The 21093-nt window shown below is 40.6% G+C and overlaps 1 protein-coding gene across 14 annotated transcripts in view; it reads left to right on the top strand.

Annotated features, from left to right (window-relative positions):
• Positions 1 to 21093, top strand: part of LOC135344345 (ankyrin repeat domain-containing protein 17-like) — a 137483-nt gene that overhangs the window by 59677 nt on the left and 56713 nt on the right. For 8 of the 14 annotated variants that reach the window (XM_064541525.1, XM_064541524.1, XM_064541529.1 and 5 more), the window contains 11 exons: positions 78 to 176; positions 229 to 327; positions 7783 to 7881; positions 7962 to 8060; positions 11021 to 11119; positions 11238 to 11336; positions 11392 to 11490; positions 13539 to 13637; positions 13725 to 13829; positions 14241 to 14339; positions 16260 to 16358. In XM_064541525.1, the coding sequence (XP_064397595.1) occupies positions 78 to 176; positions 229 to 327; positions 7783 to 7881; positions 7962 to 8060; positions 11021 to 11119; positions 11238 to 11336; positions 11392 to 11490; positions 13539 to 13637; positions 13725 to 13829; positions 14241 to 14339; positions 16260 to 16358 (1095 nt within the window). The remainder of the gene's footprint in view (positions 1 to 77; positions 177 to 228; positions 328 to 7782; positions 7882 to 7961; positions 8061 to 11020; positions 11120 to 11237; positions 11337 to 11391; positions 11491 to 13538; positions 13638 to 13724; positions 13830 to 14240; positions 14340 to 16259; positions 16359 to 21093) is intronic. The other 6 variants (XR_010397421.1, XM_064541531.1, XM_064541533.1 and 3 more) reach the window with 4 other exon arrangements.

Genomic DNA, 21093 nt, shown 5'->3' with positions numbered 1-21093 from the left:
GCACGCCTCAAAAATTCTATCCTGTATACATGTGTGATTGTTACTATAATTATTAATTTTATGTTTACTACTAATAGGATGGAAAGACAGCTCTCTGGATAGCCAGCTCCATTGGACTCAAAGATGTCGCTCACCATTTGATCACTGCTGGAGCCATTGTTGACCTACCAGACAAAGTGGGTTGATTTCCTATATACGCAGTTATCTATATTTACGTCTTTTTTTCAGAATGGTACTAACCCTCTTATGATAGCTTCTCAAAAAGGCCATCTCAGTGTTGTGGAACTACTGGTTTCTAAGGGAGCTCAACTCAACAGTCAAAATAAAGTGAGTATAATTTGTTAGTGCATGCATTGCAGTTCATTGTCAGAAATTTTGGAAATGTTAAGTTTTCGTCCCTCGGACAATTTAAAAGATGGATTTTAGCATGTCAGCACTCATGCATGCATGTTCAAAGGACCACTACGCATGCACGGATACATGCCTCCGCTTGATAATATATTATTGTCGATTTAGTGTGTCTTTCACTCTGTCTTTCTGTGTAATTACCGTGTAATTAGCTCTACACGCAACCTTTATTCTAGGTAGAGCTACACATTTGCAGCTGAGGTGATCCTTTTTACAGGTCTCTATTAAAAGTAGAATTGTAGTTTGTTGCTTTTTTATTGTGTGTAACTGAACACTCCTCTGCATGGTTTGTATACATCTATTTATGTCATGCAGCCGAGGGTTAGCACTTTAGTGCTCTAGTTAAATTAGCTAGGGCTATAATAAACGCCTCGTTATGTTTCGGGCATGGGCAGTATAAAAATTAATTATGATTGACTTGGGCCATGTGTATATAGTATTGATTTTCATGTGTGGCAGTTGTGCATGTGTTCTGGCTTTTCCTCCTCTCTTTGTTTTGTTCCGCCATGCATGGGGGTATATGTACCTCTTTCTTAGGCTATAGAGAGTTGGCAGTTCTTCGGTTATGTTGTGTGGGTGGGACATCTTTTTTTTTTGTAACAAAGGCGTCCCTCTTCCAGTAGGAGAGTGTGCCCTCTGAATTAGATTACGAATTTTTTTTCTTCAAATGTTTTCTGGTTGCATGTTCGTATATTCTCTCATGTACTATTGTCTTGATCTTCGGTGTCAAACGTTACAGTGTGAGTGGTGATTAGGTCATAATTATTACGGGTACTTCGTAGATTTTCTTAATACAGACAGTTACCCCAAAATGCAGTAAAAATGTAAACATATCCTAATTATTAACCCGAGGCGCGTGGGCGGCCACGGGTTATAGTAGTCTGTCTGTTTGTTTGTTTGTTTGTTTGTAACGAGTATATCTACTCACCTGGATGCCATAGCACTGCGTTTGCAGCATAGGTAGTCTTCACACAACAATATCTTGGTTTAAATAGTGGCAGATTTTGATGTTAAAGCTTCTTTGTCGAGTAAAAGCGAGCAAAAGCTAAGAAGCTTAAACTTGCCACGTGGCCTTGAGTCAAGGTACGGGATCACTTCAGCTGAAAATACGTAGTCAAGGCTTGATTATGTATTTTCAGCTGAAGGGATTCCGTACCAGGAACAATTGTCAAGAAAGTAGAATTGTGACTGGTTGTTGACTGACTCTGGATCCTATACGTACTCCAGCCTGGAAGGAGCCATACTTCTCTTAGTCTAGAAGACTCCAGGCTTCTTTGCTGTGATCCCAGTCCATAGTGCATGTCTCATGCATGTACGTTGTTAGTTTAGTTTTATTGCTCTTGAGTTGCTGTGCTCTGCTATTCATACATGCTACATGCACTGCATTATCACTCTTCTGGTTTCTTTATTATCACGTCAACAGCCGAGGGTTTGCACTTTAGTGCTCTAGTCTTTATCATTCTATACATCATGTTTAGCACATACATACGTCATGTATACATAACATTATAATAGTAGACGTACGGCCAGAAAGTTTAATACATAATACTGATAATTATGCCTGGTGCGTTGCAAAACTTGTTCATAGTGTTGCTTCGTATAGTTAGCTCTGCACTAGAACGCTAGCTGCAAAAGTGGGGAAAGAGCTATACAAGGCTGCACTGTTTCATGAGAGCATGCGCAGCAATTAATCGTAGACATTAACTTTTGTCAATCTTTTCACACCATTCCCTAGCTGCATGTTGTATATTAATAGATACCATAACTTCTTCGAAATAAGGCGCATGTTTTGTAGTTGACTGCGTGGAGATAGGCAACTGTGGGGGTGACAAAAACACATTGGAGATGGCTTTTTGGGTTCCAATAACAGTAGACTACTGGGAGATTAAGGTGAGCCCAACACATTTGATATGGTTTGTTGGGTTCCGATTGCAGTAGAAGACTGTGGTGTGTCTGTGAGGAGGACCCCGAGATGGTTCCTCTAATAGGTGCAGTACTAAAAGCTGATCTTCAAAGTGGAACTCGGGTGTTTTCTTGGGTTGCTTGGATGATCCATTATACCACTCTAGGAATCACCATTCAGGGTTGCTACTGCCAATGCATGAGAGCAAATTTATTCCAGATGAATTCCAGTTTAGTCAGCTAGAATCACATGTGTATTGCTCATTGTGTCCCATGTTTACCATAATTACGTGGGACAACAGAAGAATAGGATTTATCACTACCTAAGCTACCTCACCTTGTCTCAAAAGTATTGAAAAGAAACGGCAAGCTTGTGGTATAGCTTGTCCCCAGTGCTAAGCTTATAGCTCTACTACGAACCAACTTGTCAATGTCCAAGCAGTGAGCCCCACCCATTTTTCAGCCTTCCTGGTGTTTAGGGAGCCCCACCCATCTAGCTGTCATGCCCTTGCCAAAAAGTGTCTAGCTTCTTTTTGGCTGGGTAGATCTAGTATAAAGTACACAAGGGAGTTCATGAGGAATGCAGAGTTTATGGTAGTTAAAACACATCCAGTGAACATTTCTGAGGTTGACCGTAATCCAACAGATTCTCGAACATCTTTGCGCATATTGTGGCACACAACAGAAGACTTGTAGCGAAGAAAAAACCGAGGTCCATCTTGAAGACGGGGTGAAAGGAGATTCACATGAATTCCAAATTGGCTTACATTTTTCAAGACGGTCATGATACTGAGATGGAGTAGACTCAGCCTTCATATAGTATGTGCTGCTTTCATGTCTACCAAATAATTATGTCAGCTAAAAACTTGTTTGTTACTGTAGAAGGAATTCCATACTCCCTTAACTTTTTAGATACATACTTTTTACAACGTATAAAGCATCTTAGCTGTGTAGGAGGGGATGGTCAATCATTTCCCACTCTTTGAGTTTCACTGTGGTTATATATGCAGCAAAATTACCATAAGATATTTGTGTGTATTAGCAATCGCTAGTAGATTTATGTTATGTAGTTTTGATACATTCATCGAGGCATCAGCACCCGCGGTGCATGCCGTCATTATAATTATGCATGCATGATGATATTCTACGCATAGCGTGAGGTAGTTAATAATCGATGTACCTCCCATGCTGCCCTGCCTACTATCATTACATTAAAGACCTCACCCATCTTATATGGGCATGTGCTCTCAGCTAGCTCACTACCTGGTGCTGAGGTCTCTGCCTTTGCTATACCAGCTATCTGAGTAAAGCCTTTCCTGAAGTATCTCACCCTGGCTTCCACACTCTTCTCAACAACAACAAAAATTAGATGTAACACAAAGACCCCTCGCCATGTATAGACCTGGCCTCCAAGCCACTTCGAGCAAGACCACCTCCATTCCCTGAGCTGACACAGTGAGTCTAAATACCGCCCCCAGCTTGCTATGCCCCTGCGCCTACCATTGCCCTATCGTACGCCCTGCCCTGCCCTAATTATTATGCCTCGGTGCGCAGCGAGGTAGTTGGTAGTGCGCCTGTGTGTAGCCTGCTACAGCTGCTCACGCAAGTGCAACTGGAGATTATCTGTGGGCTCCTGGTCATGTTTCCAAGATTTTGGATTGTGGCATGGTGCGTGGTTCTCGAGTTGTGCCTATAGTTCGTTTACTAAGAGGGTGTAGCAAAATGAATTTTCATTTGCTTCATTATACTTGTTCACCCGCATAATGCTCTGTTATTGCTATTGCTTATGCCATATGCCCTGCCTGTGTGCCCTGCCTGTATGCCCTGTACGCCATAATTATTTGCTTCCATTAATGAATGGCCTATGCCATATGTGAGCCCCGCTACCATACGCCCTGCGTTTGTGCCCTATGCCATCTATTGTTATGCTCCCTAATGCCCTGCCCTGCCCGGTGCCTATACGGCTTATAATATACTGCTCTGCTCTATAATATATACCGCTCTATAATATTCTGCCCCCTGCCCGGTGCCCATACGGCTTGTACTATATATACTGCTCTGCTCTGCTGTATAATATACTGCCCTGCTCTTCTTTGTAATATACTGCTCTGTAATATACTGCTCTGCTCTATAATAATTATATTGCGCTCTATAATGTACTGCTCTGCTCTGCTCTATACTATACTGCCCTGCTGTGGCTGCTCTATAATTTACTGCTCTATACAGCGACACATGCATCAGTAGCGAATTCCATTCTGACATGGAGTCACGCGGTGAGCTCACATTGCCCTGCACTCGATTTGCCCTCGCAATTTCGTAAGGCACTTTCCTGGGGGGCTTACATTACGCTGGTCATAGCGCCAGGATCCGCTCATTCGAGGACCTTACTATTGTACAACTCTCTGCTGACACTGATCTTGCTCCCTATTGGTATTACTTTGCCTCAATCAATAATTACAGGCTAATGCAGGGGGTTGGACAATTCGTCAATCCTTCCCAACATCTTTACTTCGTTCCATAGCGCTCACTTGATCTGTACATGTGTTCATGCTTCAAATCCTTGGGGGTAGAACTTTCGTCCGATGGGCTATGACTGGTGGCTAGGCCACGTCTTTACCCCCAAGTACTTAATTATTGGAGCAATAATTTATAATTATTAGAAATGACTAATTATTGGGGTGAGCGAAGCGAGTCCCTTAGTTAGTCATGCACGTGGTCCGGGTGGTGTATGTATGTATGTCCACCGTGGACCGGCAGGCCGGCATGGACCGGCATACGATATTTGCTTTTGTGACTCGTGATCCCTAAAAACTAGGCTAATAATAATTAATTATGCCTTGAGGCGTAGCCGCACGAGGGATGCAGTAAAGCTGACTATGTGTGTGTATTCCAGCTGTAACTGCTCAACGGTTGCAATGTGACGAAAACTAACAGTCACAATCTCATTATAATTTTATAACACAAAAGTCAGAAAAGATCTGTTAAAACTGCTAGCTATAGTAGGTATTGTGAACTTGATTTCTTTGGACACACTCTTAATTGTTCCTGTGGATGCAATGCGCATGCGCGCTCATCCCCACATGGTTCTGTGGGGGCTCAAATGAACAGTCAGAACAATGTGAGTCATTTAGAGTGTATAGGTACTCGCGAAAATACGCCCACCCTTTTCTGCAAAAAGTTTATACTTACGTTAAATTGCTAGCAGTGAGTTTCACTCAAATATACGCCCACCTGCGGCTTCAAATCGAGGCTTACACTTAGCTCTATGACAATCCTTAAATTGGAGTTTCATTTCAATACATTATATAATAATTATAGTATATAATATTAGTGTGACATTGCATTGACAACAACAATGAATGCATGACTATACCATATAGCGGGTAAATTTTGAGGGTATAAATGTTCGTGGTTTTCGCTGATTAAGCGTGTACCGCGAACATGTACTAAACATGTGGCATTAGCATTATAACTGCGCATGCACACTCTTCATTCTGGGTGGGCATATATAATCAAATCAAGTTTATTCAAGATGGGCTTATTTTTGCGAGGGTACTTGAGCAGGGGGGGGGGGGGTGAACTTCCCCCCCCCAAACCTAGATGAAACCCTGTCGAGGTAGATCTCTATCAAAAGTAGAATTGTAGTTTGTTGCTTCTATAACTGAACACTCCTCTGGTTTTATTTATTCGTGTCAACAGCCGAGGGTTAGCACTTCAGTGCTCTAGTTCAGAACTGAGTCATACGTAGCACACGCCCACTATTCAGGGGTTGTATTACTGCTCCCTATTATTATACTTCCATGCGTAAAGACAGTACCACATTTACCACTACTTCGACTTCTTCACTTACTTGAAATAAACAGCTACCTCTTGAAGTGGCTTAAAAGTTACCTATTGAAGAGAGAGCAATTTGTAGTTGTGAATGGGCAAGCGTCTACCACTCTCCATGCTATGTCAGGTGTGCCTCAAGGATCAGTCTTAGGCCCATTGCTCTTTATCATGTACATTAATAATGTCTCTGATGTAGTCTCAAGTGACACCCATCTAAATATGTTTGCAGATGACATGGCTATTTATAGAGTCATTAAATCGATTAAAGACTACGATACACTTCAGGAAGACATAAACAGTGTTGCTGCTTTCATGTCTGGCAAACACCTTCAATTCAACGCATCAAAATGTAAAGTGATGTTAATATCAAACAAGAGAAGTAGGTCCATCGAGCCACCCACATTTTCAGTCAATGGCTTTTTCCTGGAGCATGTGGAGACGTTCAAATATCTAGGAATACAATTTTCATCAGATCTTTCTTGGCATTCCCACACTAAGGCACTTTGTAAAAAATCGAGAAAACTTGTTGGACTGCTACACAGAATCTTCGCAACTCATTCTCCCCCTTCTGTTATGCTGAAATTATACAAATCTTTCATTAGACCAAAACTAGAGTATGCTTCAATTGTTTGGAACCCACACTTAAAATGCATTATCAAGGATATGGAAAAAGTCCAGAAGTTTGCATTAAAGGTTTGCCTAAAACAGTGGGATTACTCTATCAGCTATTTGGAACTTTTGAAAAGAGCAGAACTACCAACGCTGGGTCAGAGAAGGGCATTGGCCAGTCTGCACCATTTATTCAAAATTATGTATAATATAAGTTACTATGAGGACACACCTAAGAAGAGACAATTAACATACAATACAAGATATGTTAACAATCTTTCTCTGACTCCAGTATCATGCAGAACATCGGTCCATAATAACTCCTTTTTCCCAAGGACCATTGAACTGTGGAACAGGATTATGGCAAATCGTGAACTTATAATCAGCACTTGTACTCCCTTAAAATTATTTAAATCTATGCTTAATGACCCTGTAGTACTTAGCATTCTTTGAATAGGTAGTTACACTATATATATATATATTTTTTTTTTAGGGTACTAACTTATTAGCTTCTGCTATTTTTATTGTATCCTGGCTTTGCCGAATTGTTAAAAAAAAAAAAAAAAAAAAAAAAAAAGGCCTTCTCAAGATAGAAACTCATTGTCAGTGGAGCATCTGACAATTTGACTTTGTCCACTTTAACAAGCACTCTATACCTGTGTTCAAATTCAGTAGGTGACATAATTATGTTCACCATTACACAATACTGCAGTGCCTGCAAACAACTATTGTCACACGCTGCATAATTATGCATGACTGTGTTGCTTACTTTTGTGGGGATGATAATTATACCATGCATATATACGTAGCACGATTTTTTCCGGGGTTTTTGTGTGAAAGTGTCTCCAAAAGCGTAAATTCACGCTATTTTGGTCATGCAAAGATGTCGCGTCTGTCAGTATTTCGTGGACCTAATTTTCGTGGAGGATTGCTATCCCTCGAACATAGCAGAAATTAAGCGCCTCGAAATATTCACTCTCTCATACATGTACGGTATGCGTGATTGTTAACTAGTACTATAATTATTAATAGGACGGAGAGACTGCTCTCTGGGCAGCCAGCTTCAATGGACACAAAGATGTCGCTCACCATTTGATCACTGCTGGAGCCATTGTTGACCTACCAAAGACGGTGGGTTCATATCCTATTAACTGAATATCCATGTACCATAATTATAGTGAAACACTGTCCGTGATATTCTTTTCTCACAGAATGGTTTCACTCCTCTCATGGTAGCTGCTCAAGAAGGCCATCTCAGTGTTGTGGAACTACTGGTTTCTGTGAGGGCTCAAGTCAACAGCCAGAATAAAGTGAGCAATTGGTTTGTGCAATGTATGTAGGGCTCTTAAATGTATTTGTGTACATCGTTACGGTATCGCTTTGGGGCTGTATAAGTATACAAACCATTTATAATTATAGCTATCCTTTTTTCATACTAGGCATGATTTTTTCGGTGCCTATAATTAATGTACACAATAATGTACAAACTATTTGTCACACACTGCAGTCAGCTTTACCGTATCCCTCTTGCGGCTACGCCTCGAGGCATAATAATTATGTCAGCCAAAAACTCGTTTGTTACTGTAGAAGGAATTCCAAACTCCCTTAACTTTTTGGATACATACTTTTTACAATGAATAAAGCATCTTAGCTGTGCAGCTGAGGGGATGGTCAATCATTTCCCACTCTTTGAGTTTCCCTGTGGTTATATGCAGCAAAATTACCGTAAGAAAATTATGATATCTGTGTGTATTAGCAATCGCTAGTAGATTTATGTTATGTAGCTTTGACACATCCACCGAGGCATCAGCATGCACCCGCGGTGCCGTCATTATATGCATGTGTCTCTTTTTGTCGGGATGATATTCTGTATAGCGTGAAATTTCGAACCACACTTAATTTTTTCGTGGAAGTACCTTAATTTCGTAACGTAATTTTGCTCATACAAAAATAATACAGTGGAACCTCCATAAAACGAACACCATTGGGGAACAGAGGTGTGTGCTCTGAATCAATTCCTGCATGCTGCAAATGAATATTGGAGCTATGCTAACCGCTTCTCTAACTCTTTGAAAACGCTGTAGAGACGAGCTATATAGGGGGATTCGAAAACTGCTCGTTATACAGAGTAGAAAGGTGATCGCTCCTGAGAAGTTGCTTTACATTGAAGTCATTGCAATCATTGTAGTTTCAATCCGGACCTGAGCTCTTGGCCGTTTTATCGTGTGTGGTTACTCTTCGGAGGTGGTCGGTAATGGAGGTTCAACTGTAACAGCAATAATAATTATTGTACAAAATAAACCAAACATAATTATAGCTGTACACACACACACACACCTCAATGGCAGTATGCTCCATGCACTTTTGGAGTAGATTCCTTTTAAGAAGATAATTATACCTGAGGCCCTGCTGCGGTCAGCAGGTATAGTAGTTTGTTGGTTTGTTTGTCTGTGTAATTCTGAGTCTGCTTACCTTGATGCCATAGTGGTTTGTTTTTACAGCATGGATAGCCTTCACACAACAAGTTTTTGTTGTTGCACATTTTGATGTTAAAGCATCAAATAAAAGCTAAGAAGCTTGAACTTGGCTACAGGACTTACAAGCAACATGCGGCCTTAATTTGAGACACTTATTTGGCTGAGGTGATGTTGCTTCTTTAATAATTAAATGAATCTACCTCACAGGAGCCATACTTCTAAGACTCCAGGTTTTTTTTTGCTGTGATCCTAGCCATGCATGACTGCTAAAACTCTGTTCTCAAAAGTTTCCGCATGTCTCTATAGCTCCTGTTACTTGCTGCTTAGTTCTAATTAACACTGTTTCGGTTACTATATAATAGTTAGACACTGTTTAGGAAGTTTCTACGTGATTTAGAAGCCCAAAGGGCGTTCTGTAGAATCCCGAACGCAGTGAGGGTTCTACTAGCCCTGAGGGCTTCTAAATCACGTGGAAACTTTCTAAACAGTGTCTAAGCATTTTAGATCATAGCAACAACGCTCATACGCCTGACAACAATGGTTTGAACGCACAAACAATGGATTCTGAGCCTCCTCCTGTGCCGAACGCTTTCTTGAGTTCCCCTATTACACGGTTTCGAACTACTGAAACCCAGCCCACCCTTCCCTGCTTCCTTCCAAACCAGCCACACCTCCAGCTCTGTCTTTGCAGCAACCAGCCCCACCTCCATATCTGCTGCAGCAACCAGCCCCACCTTCCTATCTGCTCTCTGCTCTCTCTGACCTGCAAGACGAAGGTTCGTAGACTATTTGCTCTCCTCCACAGCCAGTGAGAACCTACTTACTGCTCCAGTGGCAAAGAAAGCAAGAAAATTCGCTCCCCCAAAGTCAAGTAAAGAAGTAGAACAAGCAAGAAAGGAAACAATACCAAAGAAACACTCATTGACGTCAAGTATTGCTTATTATATTATTATTATTATGTACTTTTATTATGATTATTATCTTATCTTGATCAAATCTTTGCTACATGATTTTCTATTGAAGTACATGATTTTCTAAATTGGATAGAACATTTCCTCTAACCAATCAGATTGCAGTATTTATGACAAACATGATCTAAAGATCTTTATTATTCATGTGAACACCCGAGGGTTAGCACCTCAGTGCTGTAGTTGTAATTATTTATAGCCGTCCATTTCAAACTAGACACATGCAATGTTGTTTCGTTTTCTGTGAATGACTCTCTTGAGTTTGTCTTTACTTCAGGGGATATGTATACGCAGTATGGACAGACTGCTATACCATAATATAGCGTGAAATTTTTAAGGTTTTCTTGAAACTAAAAGCGTTTCGTTGAATAAATGTCACCCTATTTGATCAAATGGAGCGTCTTTCGTTAGCGAAGTATTTGTGTAGGATTGCTAACCCTTGAAAACAGCAAAAATTAAGCGCCTCGAAAATTATGCAGTTATCTACAATTATTTTACGTCCTTTTTTCAGAATGGCACTAACCCTCTTATGATAGCTTCTCAAAAAGACCATCTCAGTGTTGTGGAACTACTTGTTTCTAAGGGGGCTCAATTTGTTTGTGCATAGTATAGTTAACGAGATAATGTTAAGTTTTCGTCCTTTGGGCAATTTAAAGATTGATTTTAGCAAGTCAGCACCCATGCATGTTCAAAGGACCACCATGATTAATACACATGCACGGATGCCTCCGCTTGATAATGTTATTGTCAATTTAGTCTTATTTTTATGTCTTCCACTCTGTCTTTCCGTATTATTACCAACTGAATTTTTGTACTGGTTAACAGAAAGGTTCTACTGCTCTCTACTTGGCTAGTGGTAAAGGACATCTCAAGATAGTGCAGCAACTTATTGACAGTGGAGCAGGTGTTAATATACGGAAACAGGTAGGCTGTTATTTCAACATAATAATGTGCCAATAACTTAAATATGAGACACTTATCCAACAACCCACTGCCTGTGTTAGCTACATATTTTGAACACTTTTACCCACTCAAAAATTAGGATGGAAAGACTGCTCTCTGGTTATCCAGCTTCGAGGGACACAAAGATGTCGCTCACCATTTAATTACTGCTGGAGCCATTGTTGACCTACCAAACACAGTGGGTTCATTTCATATATACGCAGATATCTATAATTATTTTACGTCCTTTTCAGAATGGCACTAACCCTCTTATGAAAGCTTCTCAAAAAGGTCATCTCAGTGTTGTGGAACTACTGGTTTCTAAGGGGGCTCAGGTGAACAGTCAGAACAATGTGAGTTATTTAGAGTGTAGGTACACGCATACCGTCTTCTCTAATAAGACCAGCGTAATAAAATCTGGTCATTGATAGTGTTGTTGTTAAGACTTTGGTTATGTTTGGTGCTGTAGTATTTTCTGGTACGGTAGAACCCCAATAGCAGATAAAGTAGCAAGGAATTTAATAAGCACTAATTGCCTGTGACATCACATTCGGGGTCCCATTTAGCCACGCCCAGTAGCATTTTGTGCACAATTCATGCATGAAAGTGAATGAAATTTCAAACTGTCTGCTATTGCACGGTAAAAGAATTTTTGGCTAAAAGTAAACGGTTCTTGCGATAGCCACCACTAGAAAAGGAGCACTTTCAACAGAAAAAAAAAGTTCGTGAGAAATACAGAGTGTATAATATTAGTTAAACGACATCCAGTTGCTATGATATAGACCCCAAGCTGAGGAGGCTGGAACCACTTGACCTTAGCTAATTAAGGTCACTAATTGAAACTCTTGCAGACTATTTCAATCCCAGTTTTTTGTGTCTGTTAGTTTAAAACGTTATTTGCAGGGGGGGGGGGGTTAAATTATATTTTCGCCAATTTTACTCTAAAGTAGAGATACAATCAAAAGTTTTGCTCTTGTATAATTATACTAGCCTCGATATCATGAGCGGCTTGTTCTCGAGGGCATTGAGATTTATCTCTGCTTCTGAGCAAAATTAACAAAAATAAATTTGACCCCCCTGCAAAATAACGTTTAAACTAACAAACACTAAAACTAGGCTAATTATATGCCTCGAGGCGTAGCCGCACGAGGGATACAGTAAAGCTGACTGTGTGTGTGTGTGTATTCCAGCTGTAATTGCTCAACGGTTGCAATGCGACGAAAACTAACAGTTTCTATATGCTTCTAGCCACGTTCTCTTGGATTTTGATTCGTGGATTAGCAAACTAAAGCTTCTTTCTCGAGTTATGGCTAGTTTGACTCACATTGAAGGCTGTTGCAGAATCTTTCATAGCATCGTCTGTTCGCGCAAACTTTCTATTCAACACATGTGGGTTAGCCTTGCACTAAAGTGCTAGCTTTTTGTTAGCTACAAGAGTCAGAAAAGATATGTTAAAACATAGAGATATGGTTAAAACTGCTAGCCATTGTATAGTTGGGCGTGGCCACACTCTGGACGCGAACGTAGAAAAGATATGTTAAAACATAGAGTAAAACTGCTAGCCATTGTATAGTTGGGCGTGGCCACACTCTGGACGCGAACGTTCACGTCCAGAGTGGGGCCACGCCCAACTAGCTATAGTAGCCATTGTGAACTTGATCTCTTTGGACACACCCTTTAATTATTCCTGTGGATGCAATGCGCATGCGCGCTCATCCCCACATGTTGCAGTGGCAGAATCAACTTACTTCTTTCTCTTGAGGTCCTGGCATACCGGTAAGCCACAAAACAAATGATACCATATAGACTAGAAACAATAGATTCATATACACAAGTCTTTAGATAGATACATTCATGTACACAAGTCTTTAGATAGATACACACTTTCTGCTTGTTTATATATTATACTGTCTGTGCCTTTGACAAAGGTTTGCTCCCACTGTTTGGCTACAGGCCATTTAAATATTAAATAACATGCAGTTGCTTCAGTATCGTTGATTTAATTCTGTGATTGAATTGTACGTACGTATCTCACAGACTATACTGACTATATGCCTTTGACAAAAGTTGCTACCACTGTTTGGCTAGAGGCCATTTAGGACGATCAGTATATACTATTAACTGCATGTGGACACCCCTTTCTTGTGAAACAATCAAAGCACATTGCAAATTATTTACCTCTTCTATAACACTCTAATACTTTTGAGCGAAAGCAAAACATGGCGAGAGGCATTAGCAAGCGCACGCTTGCAACACTCGTTATTATAGTAAATGGTGAACTGACACTGCAGTGCCTACAGAGTCTTAAAGTTATTGGTCACACACTGCAGCATATATTAAATTTGTCAATAATTATGATAACGTGATTGTTGTACTAGACCTACGTATATAATATTAATAGGATGGAGAGACTGCTTTCTCGATAGCCAGCTTCAATGGACACAAAGATGTCGCTCTCTATTTGGTAACTGGTGGGGCCATTACTTACCTACCAGAGACGGTGGGTTGATTTCCTACATATAATTATAATACACAATGCACATGTGGTTTGCTGAAAAACTGTCTTTCATGTGAATTCTTTTTTCAGGATGATGTCACTAGTACTTCCCTCATGGCAGCTGCTCAAGAAGGCCATCTCAGTGTTGTGGAACTACTTCTTTCTGTGGGTGCTCTAGTCAACAGTCAGAATAATGTGAGTCATAATTACTATCGGAGCAAAATTATTGGGGGAGCCACGAGAGTTTGATTATGCCTGATGCTGTACGTGTTGTTTTCGGCCGGTTATGCTCTATAATTATATACGATGTTTGGATATTTTGGGCATGGTCAGTAAGATGGACTCAGTTAGGTTATGTGCTATCTTGATTTCTATGTGGAGCAAAAGTAATAATTTATGCTGTTGTGTGTTCTCCTTTTTGTATCGCCATAATTATGTGTACGTACCCGTTTCTTAGGTTTGGGGTGGATTGTGCATCACTGGTCTTGCGTGGGTGGGAATACCTTTTTTTTTACCCTCAGAACTTATTGGGTCGTTTGCGCCATGCGCTATTAGCTCAATTTGTATGGATAAAGTCTCTTATTTAGTTGTTTCCCCCATTTTCAGGAGGGTCACATCCTTCTTATGGCAGCTGCTCAAGAAGGCCATCTCAGTGTTGTAGAACTGCTGGTTTCTTTTGGGGCTCAAGTTAACAGTCAAAACAATGTGAGTCATTAGTTGCCTCTATGTACCTTTTCAATCAGACTACGAATAAGTTTGTGCCACCAATTCCATTTATAGTCAAGCGGGTAAATTTGGCCTATTATTGGCAGGCCTTCATACAGAAAAATTGACAGGGGGGGAAAATCAACATTTCAGAAAAATGGGGGGGCGAGGCAATTATCCGTGTGCTGACACATACACGGCCATCTAGGGGGGGGGCTAGGGGCATTCCCCCCCCCAAGAAATGTTTGTGATTTAGACTGTCGTATATCGCATCTGGTGCATTCTTAGAAACTGTGGTGTCAGTGTTATAATTATGGTCAAAATTGTTGTGTTGTTATGAATATTAAGGAAGAGCTCTTTGTTTGGTTTGTGTGACGCAGACAGTGTTGTTATGGCCTATATTTTCAATACAAAATTTACAATTGCGCCAGGGAGGCTCGGCCCCCCGTGCCCCCCCTCTATATGAAGCCCTGAATTTAGTTGACGATCATGCTGCATGGCATTATTGATCTCGTGCGTAATACTGAGACGCACTGACTATCAAGCTAAAACAGGGTATTTTTTATTTCGGCGACCGTCACCTTGATTTGCTCAAATTTAATCGCCAAATTTACCCGCTACACGGTATTAGATAGTAATCTGATAAATAAACTTAAAAACTAGCTCCATTATAAGCGAATCTGAACCAAACGATGTTTTTGGTCATTACAAATTTTATAATAATATTATTAATAAGAAATGAAATTCAGAATTTAAAGCTCTAGTGCCAATCTGAGTGCTGGTGAAGAACCAGGAAGTAACTGAAAAGCTAATTAGACATCAGACATTCAATGTCGATCGAATCATCCATATTTATGCCTTGGTGCGCATGCGCATGCCCAAGCGAGTAGTGTGTCTGTGTGGACTGCTATACAGCTGCTCAAGGATCAATGAAGTGCAAGTAAGATTTTCTATAGGCTTCTAGTCATGGATTTTAATTCGTAGATTTGCAAAATAATGCTTCGTTCTCGAGTTATGCCTAGTTTTGCTTACTTGGAATGCCATTGCAGCTTTTTCAGAAGAGTGCGTATAGCAAAACTTGTTCAACGAGTGTTACTGCTCTGCACTAAAACGCTATACAGTAGAACCTCGCTAATCCGGACCCCTTTAATCCGAAACCTCGCAAATCCAGACAAAGTGGTAAACTGAAAAAGAGGAGAGGCTGTCAGTAGAATGGATTACTGCGCATGCGCAACATAAATTGCTTAGCTGAATCAGCAATAATTTTATTGATAAACTGCTCAAGACAATGGCCACTGCAAAGAAAACGAAGAGAGAGCTCACAAGACTCACTGTATTGGAGAGATAAAGACTATTCTAGCTATAGCAGCTTCCCTTCTAATATCATAATACATGTACAAAAGTGTCTTCGTTAATGATATTCATAATCAATTAATGACATCTGTTAATCCGGAAATTTCATGTATTCGGATGGGGTCTGGTCCCGCTCTATTCGGATTAGCGAGGTTCTACTGTATAGCTATTGTGAGAAGAGAGCTACATGGCTCTTCTGATGCAGTCATCAATGAACTTTTTGCATCAAACGTTTTTAACAACAATTTTAATCATGGTCAATCATTTACCCACTCCTAGAATTTCCTTGTGATTCTGGATTCTGCCTGCATGCGCATGCATCATGATAATTATTATAATGTGTGTATAGTAGCAGCTTCGGCACCTCCACCTCCACCGAGGCATCAGCACCTGCAGTGCTTTCATATCGATAGTTTTTGTTTATTATCTCTAGCTAGTTTGGCCATGCCCTCCCCAAACCTTTATATAAAGTTAGGTGGGCGTATTTTTGCAAAGGCACGGTATACATAATGGTATGAGCACCACCCGAATACTGACCGTGATAATCTTGGTAAACTCCATTTTCAGGGTGGTTTCACTCCTCTCATGGCAGCTGCTCAAGAAGGTCATCTCAGTATTGTGGAACTACTGGTTTCTGAGGGGGCTCAAGTCAACAGTCAGAATAAAGTAAGCAATTGGTTTGTGCATTGTACATGTAGTTTAAAATAATTGCGTGGAGAAAATGTATCGGTGATGTACAGCTATAATTATAAAACTATATAGACACGATAAATTATTGTCAAAGTTTGCCTCTTTAATTCAGTGACTATTCAAATTCAGTCGGTGTGTTACTTGTTTAGCCTCGTTTTTAATTAATAGAATGGAAGAGAAAAATTGACTTTCCTTCTGTTGGAAACGAGGCTGTATAAGTTCACCATTACACACAAAACTGCAGTGCCTATGGCTATGCACAGCAAACATTCTGCTAGAGGTGGAGGACATAGTGCCTCACTGATTCTATTAGGCTAGGCCTGGATTCGAGGCTAACGGTGTGGAGGTATACAGCTGCATGTTGATGTGCGCATACGCCAAAAGGCTGGAACTCAGACCACTACGAAAATAAACTCCGCAAAATCCTTTGTAGAGGCTAACGGTGTGGAGGTATACAGCTGCATGTTGATGTGCGCATACGCCAAAAGGCTGGAACTCAGACCACTACGAAAATAAACTCCGCAAAATCCTTTGTAGAGGTCCATCCGTGAAAATTTATACCCTCAAAATAATTATACCCGCTATACGGTATGTAATCAGCTAGGTTAGTTGTATCATATAGGGATTGGAAAAACGGTAGTGGCCTCGGAAATTATTTGCGCCTCAATCACTTTTTTGTCTTTTTTTCTTGTCTCAAATGAAGAATGTGCTCTATCTTTAAAAATCACTCGCGATCATTTCCCACTCTCCACTCTTCAAAATTCCCTGTGATTAATAGCCAGATGCAAAATTGTTTATCATGCATGTCATTAGCAATATTAGCTAGCAGCTTTATGTTGTGTAGCTTGCCGCGGTGCTTCTTCAGTAAGTTCGGCTTGTGAGAGTACACACATTCATGCACACATAATCCTTACCTTCACTTGATAAACAACTAATACTTTCGGGGTAATCACCAAGCATTAGGGAATTTGTGTCATTTCTATCACGCTTTGCATATTCCCGAAAAAGGGATCTACCAGCTGCTAATTTTCTTTGGCATGAGGCGATACCACACCAACAAGCAGACCAAAGTATTATGACCTACATGCACATTAGTCTCTCAGAGAAAAAGGGATAAAATAAATGAACGATACAAGATAGTTACAACGGTTAATCAGGGAGACTCTCCTATGCCCCCAAGTGTCGATTAGGTCCATAACAGACCATGTGCAGGCATGCGTACTCCTAGTATAATAGCCAGAGGCAAGTTATCATTTGCATGCGCAGTCACCGGGGCAATAAAAACCTCAACCTTGAAATACTCAACAGAAAGTGTCAAACGACTGCTAAAGTGAATTCGATGCTTCCTTTTTTTTTATTGTGTCTTCTTGTCACTTTCACTAAGCATTTCATTCCATCTTTTGCGACCTCCTGTGAATTTTTTTCACTTCCTCTAGAATAATGCCGTCCACTTTCTGTGGAATACGCGCCTACTTCCAGTAAAATAAGTGCGCTTAATTAAAATGTTGTAGGGAACAGACAAGAAAACGGTAACAACCAGAAACCCGTTTGAGGGCTAAATAGCGTGAGCTTGCTTTTTATCATACCTAGCAGGGCTTCATAGAGGGGGGACACAGAGGGCGCTCGCCCCCCCCCCGTAAATTTTGTATTGAAAATATAGGCCATGACACACTGCCTGTGTCACACCAACCAAACAAAGAGCTCTGCCTTAATATTCATAACAACAATAATTATTACAATAATGAGTTTTTTACGAAGCTACTTTAATTAAACTGCTATTCGTCTACTCTTTCTGTTCTATATGTCCACAATTTCTTCTATAAGTCACTATTTGCAAGTACAGAGGGCGATTCAAGAGCTACTTTCATTCAGTGAGCTAGAAAGGCTTGTGTCGCTCAGGCTATGGCTTTTATCTGATAACTCATAGTACCATTCAGTGCAGGCAATTGAAACTAAGGTAGTTTAATTAAATTTTTGCATTTTTATTACATTTCACAATACTATTTGTATTAATAAAACCATAGTAATCCTAACACTGACACCACAGTTTCTAAGAATGCACCAGATGCGATATACGACAGTTTCAACACAAAAATTTCCTAGGAGGGCATGCCCCCAGACCCCCCCTAGACGGCCATACATGGATAATCGGTTCGCCCCCTCAGTCAAATTTTTCTGTATGAAGGCCTGCCTAGTGTATCAGAAGAGTATCAGACAGTCTGCACCGCTGTAGCAGAAAAAAGTGTGACAATCGTTTTGAAGCCAAAATGACTTTATATGCAAGAGTCTTCATGCTTAAAATATGGCACCGTGCAGTGTATTATACTATACATTTGCAATACTTTGCTCAAAGCACTCACTCCACACACTAATGCCTGTTCGATACATTAAATATGACTGCTAAACTGAACATTGACAACCTCCTGACCCTTAGCCTCACTGCAAAGAGCAAAGAAGTGATACAGAGCATCAGAGCATCAGAAAACATGAACATTAAGAGACTGATAAACACTGCATTGTATTATTACTTATATCCCGTTGCTACGTTGTTGCCAAGTGCAATATGAAGCATATTGCACTGCTGAAAGTCATATTGCACTGACCGCAAAGTCATATTGCACTGACCGCAAAACGCCCCTCTGGCAATTAGACAGACAATTAAATTTAAATTAAATTAATACGCATGAGTATCAAAGTATGTCCAGCCATGCAGGAATGAATGTTCAGCACTGCTGGAGTTTCTTTTTGCAACCATGCAGGTTTTAAGATTGTCCAAGATTCATTTTGTGGAAGATTCTGTGTTCCTAGATCGACCTAGTCCTCGACATCGTGATTGATGTCAATTCTGCTTCACCGTAGCACTAGAAGTGGCTCTTTTTGCTGGGGGCATGAGCTATTTTGCAGCAGTGTAGAAGCGAGCTTTCTTGGCTTGGTTTATATGAGGCCGAGCGTAGACCAGCAGCTAGTATTCACTGAGTAGGGGTGGGGCTGTTTCTTTGCAGCAGTAAGTGGGGCGGGGCTGTTTTGCAGCACCAGAAGTGGGGTGGGGCTGTTTTGCAGATTTCAGTTGAAACTCCAACAATTTTGTGTCAAGCCATTCGTCGGTCATGCCAATCTTATACGCTGCAGATACTGGCGTCTAGAAGAGAGAAGAGATGGAGCTGTGTCTAGAGTTGTCTCTGTTTTTTTTTGTGCTGTTTATATTGTGTTACTAGGACAGTGTTATGTTGCTATGCCCTTGGGATATAAACTAGTTATAACACGTGCACTCGGGCTGCATGGCATATATTGCACTCAGCCCTCGGGGCTGGCGCCCTCGTGCTTCAGTGCAATATATTCCATACATCCCTCGTGCCCGTGTTATAACTATAACGTATAGAGCGGTGGTCTTTGTTGAGAGGTAGTATATCCAAAAGGGATGTCAGTGCTCTCTACAAGCCATAACAGGTCTAGTCCCAAATCCTTTAAATGTCATATCTTCGATCACACAAGACAGAGAAAAATACTTGTGTTCCACTTTCTAATACCTATAACCTGTGTCTTAGAGCACTTCAAACTACATTACCATATATACAGTAAGAGCAAGAGAGGTACTGGACTTCGGACAAACATTCCATGTTGCTGCAACTACTTCACTGCATTATGAGCTGGGAAATACACTTTGTTCCATGCAGTTATTAATTCTGTGAAACCTATTATGTTATAAAATCATTTCAGAGATAGGTACACCTACAATTTTGGTGTTTTTTCACACAAATCAAGCTGAAAGAAAAAAGCTAACATAGCAGCTGTAGCTATAGTGTTGGGTGTATATATGTGCATGATGCCTGATCGCTTTGCTTTTAGGCCCCCTACGAGAAAACTATTAGCAGATATAAGGATCGAGCAGTGTGTACTTTTTTGAGCGCAACAAGCCTCCAACCATGCAGAAGGTGTGACGTCACACGCATTTTCCTAGCATTACGTGGGGCGTTGCCTATCCCTCTCTTTCGTGTATCTATGGTTATACGGAGTATATAGAGAGGTGTCCGTTCTTGAAAAGATAAAAGTATTTGTAGTTTTAATCCGAACCTTCCTGACCGGTGTATATGCTAGGATTGGCCGAGGAAAACACAAAACAGCGTGAAAACAAGCTATAATGCTATAAATGGCTGGCTTGTATGTGTATAGCGATTGGAGCAAAATTGACTTTATTTACTCTCTTGACTAAAAGGCACCAGCTCACCATCAAACAACACTGCAGTGCCTACTAACTATTAGTATGTATGTACAAAGGAACCTCCATAAAACCACAGATAAACGAATAGGCAATGCCCAGCACTTCCGTTGGATGAGGCTAGTTGCGTTTAAGGAGCAAAAATTGGGCGTATGTATACTCAAAATGGATCCATAAAGATTGCCCCTCTGAGAAAATTGAGCAGCTGGTGTGTACATCCTTGAGTGCAACAAGCCTCCAACCATGCAGAGGGTGTGACGCCACACACTGCATTTACCTAGCATCACGTGAGGCGTTGCCTATCCCTCTCGTTCGTTTACCTATGCATGGTTAGCCCCATGAGAATCAGCTCTGTTACTGCACACAAGTAACAATTATACTCACTACAACACGTTCTTAAAATCCTACGTGTCGTCACTATAATTATAACACTCAAAATAAAGCAACCTGAGACAAAATAATTGTGTTTTCCTAAAAATAATGTTCCGTTATTCT

The sequence above is a fragment of the Halichondria panicea genome, chromosome 11, assembly GCF_963675165.1.
Source record: "Halichondria panicea chromosome 11, odHalPani1.1, whole genome shotgun sequence".
Taxonomy (NCBI): Eukaryota; Metazoa; Porifera; class Demospongiae; order Suberitida; family Halichondriidae; genus Halichondria; species Halichondria panicea.
This window is presented reverse-complemented; position numbering and strand designations above follow the sequence as displayed.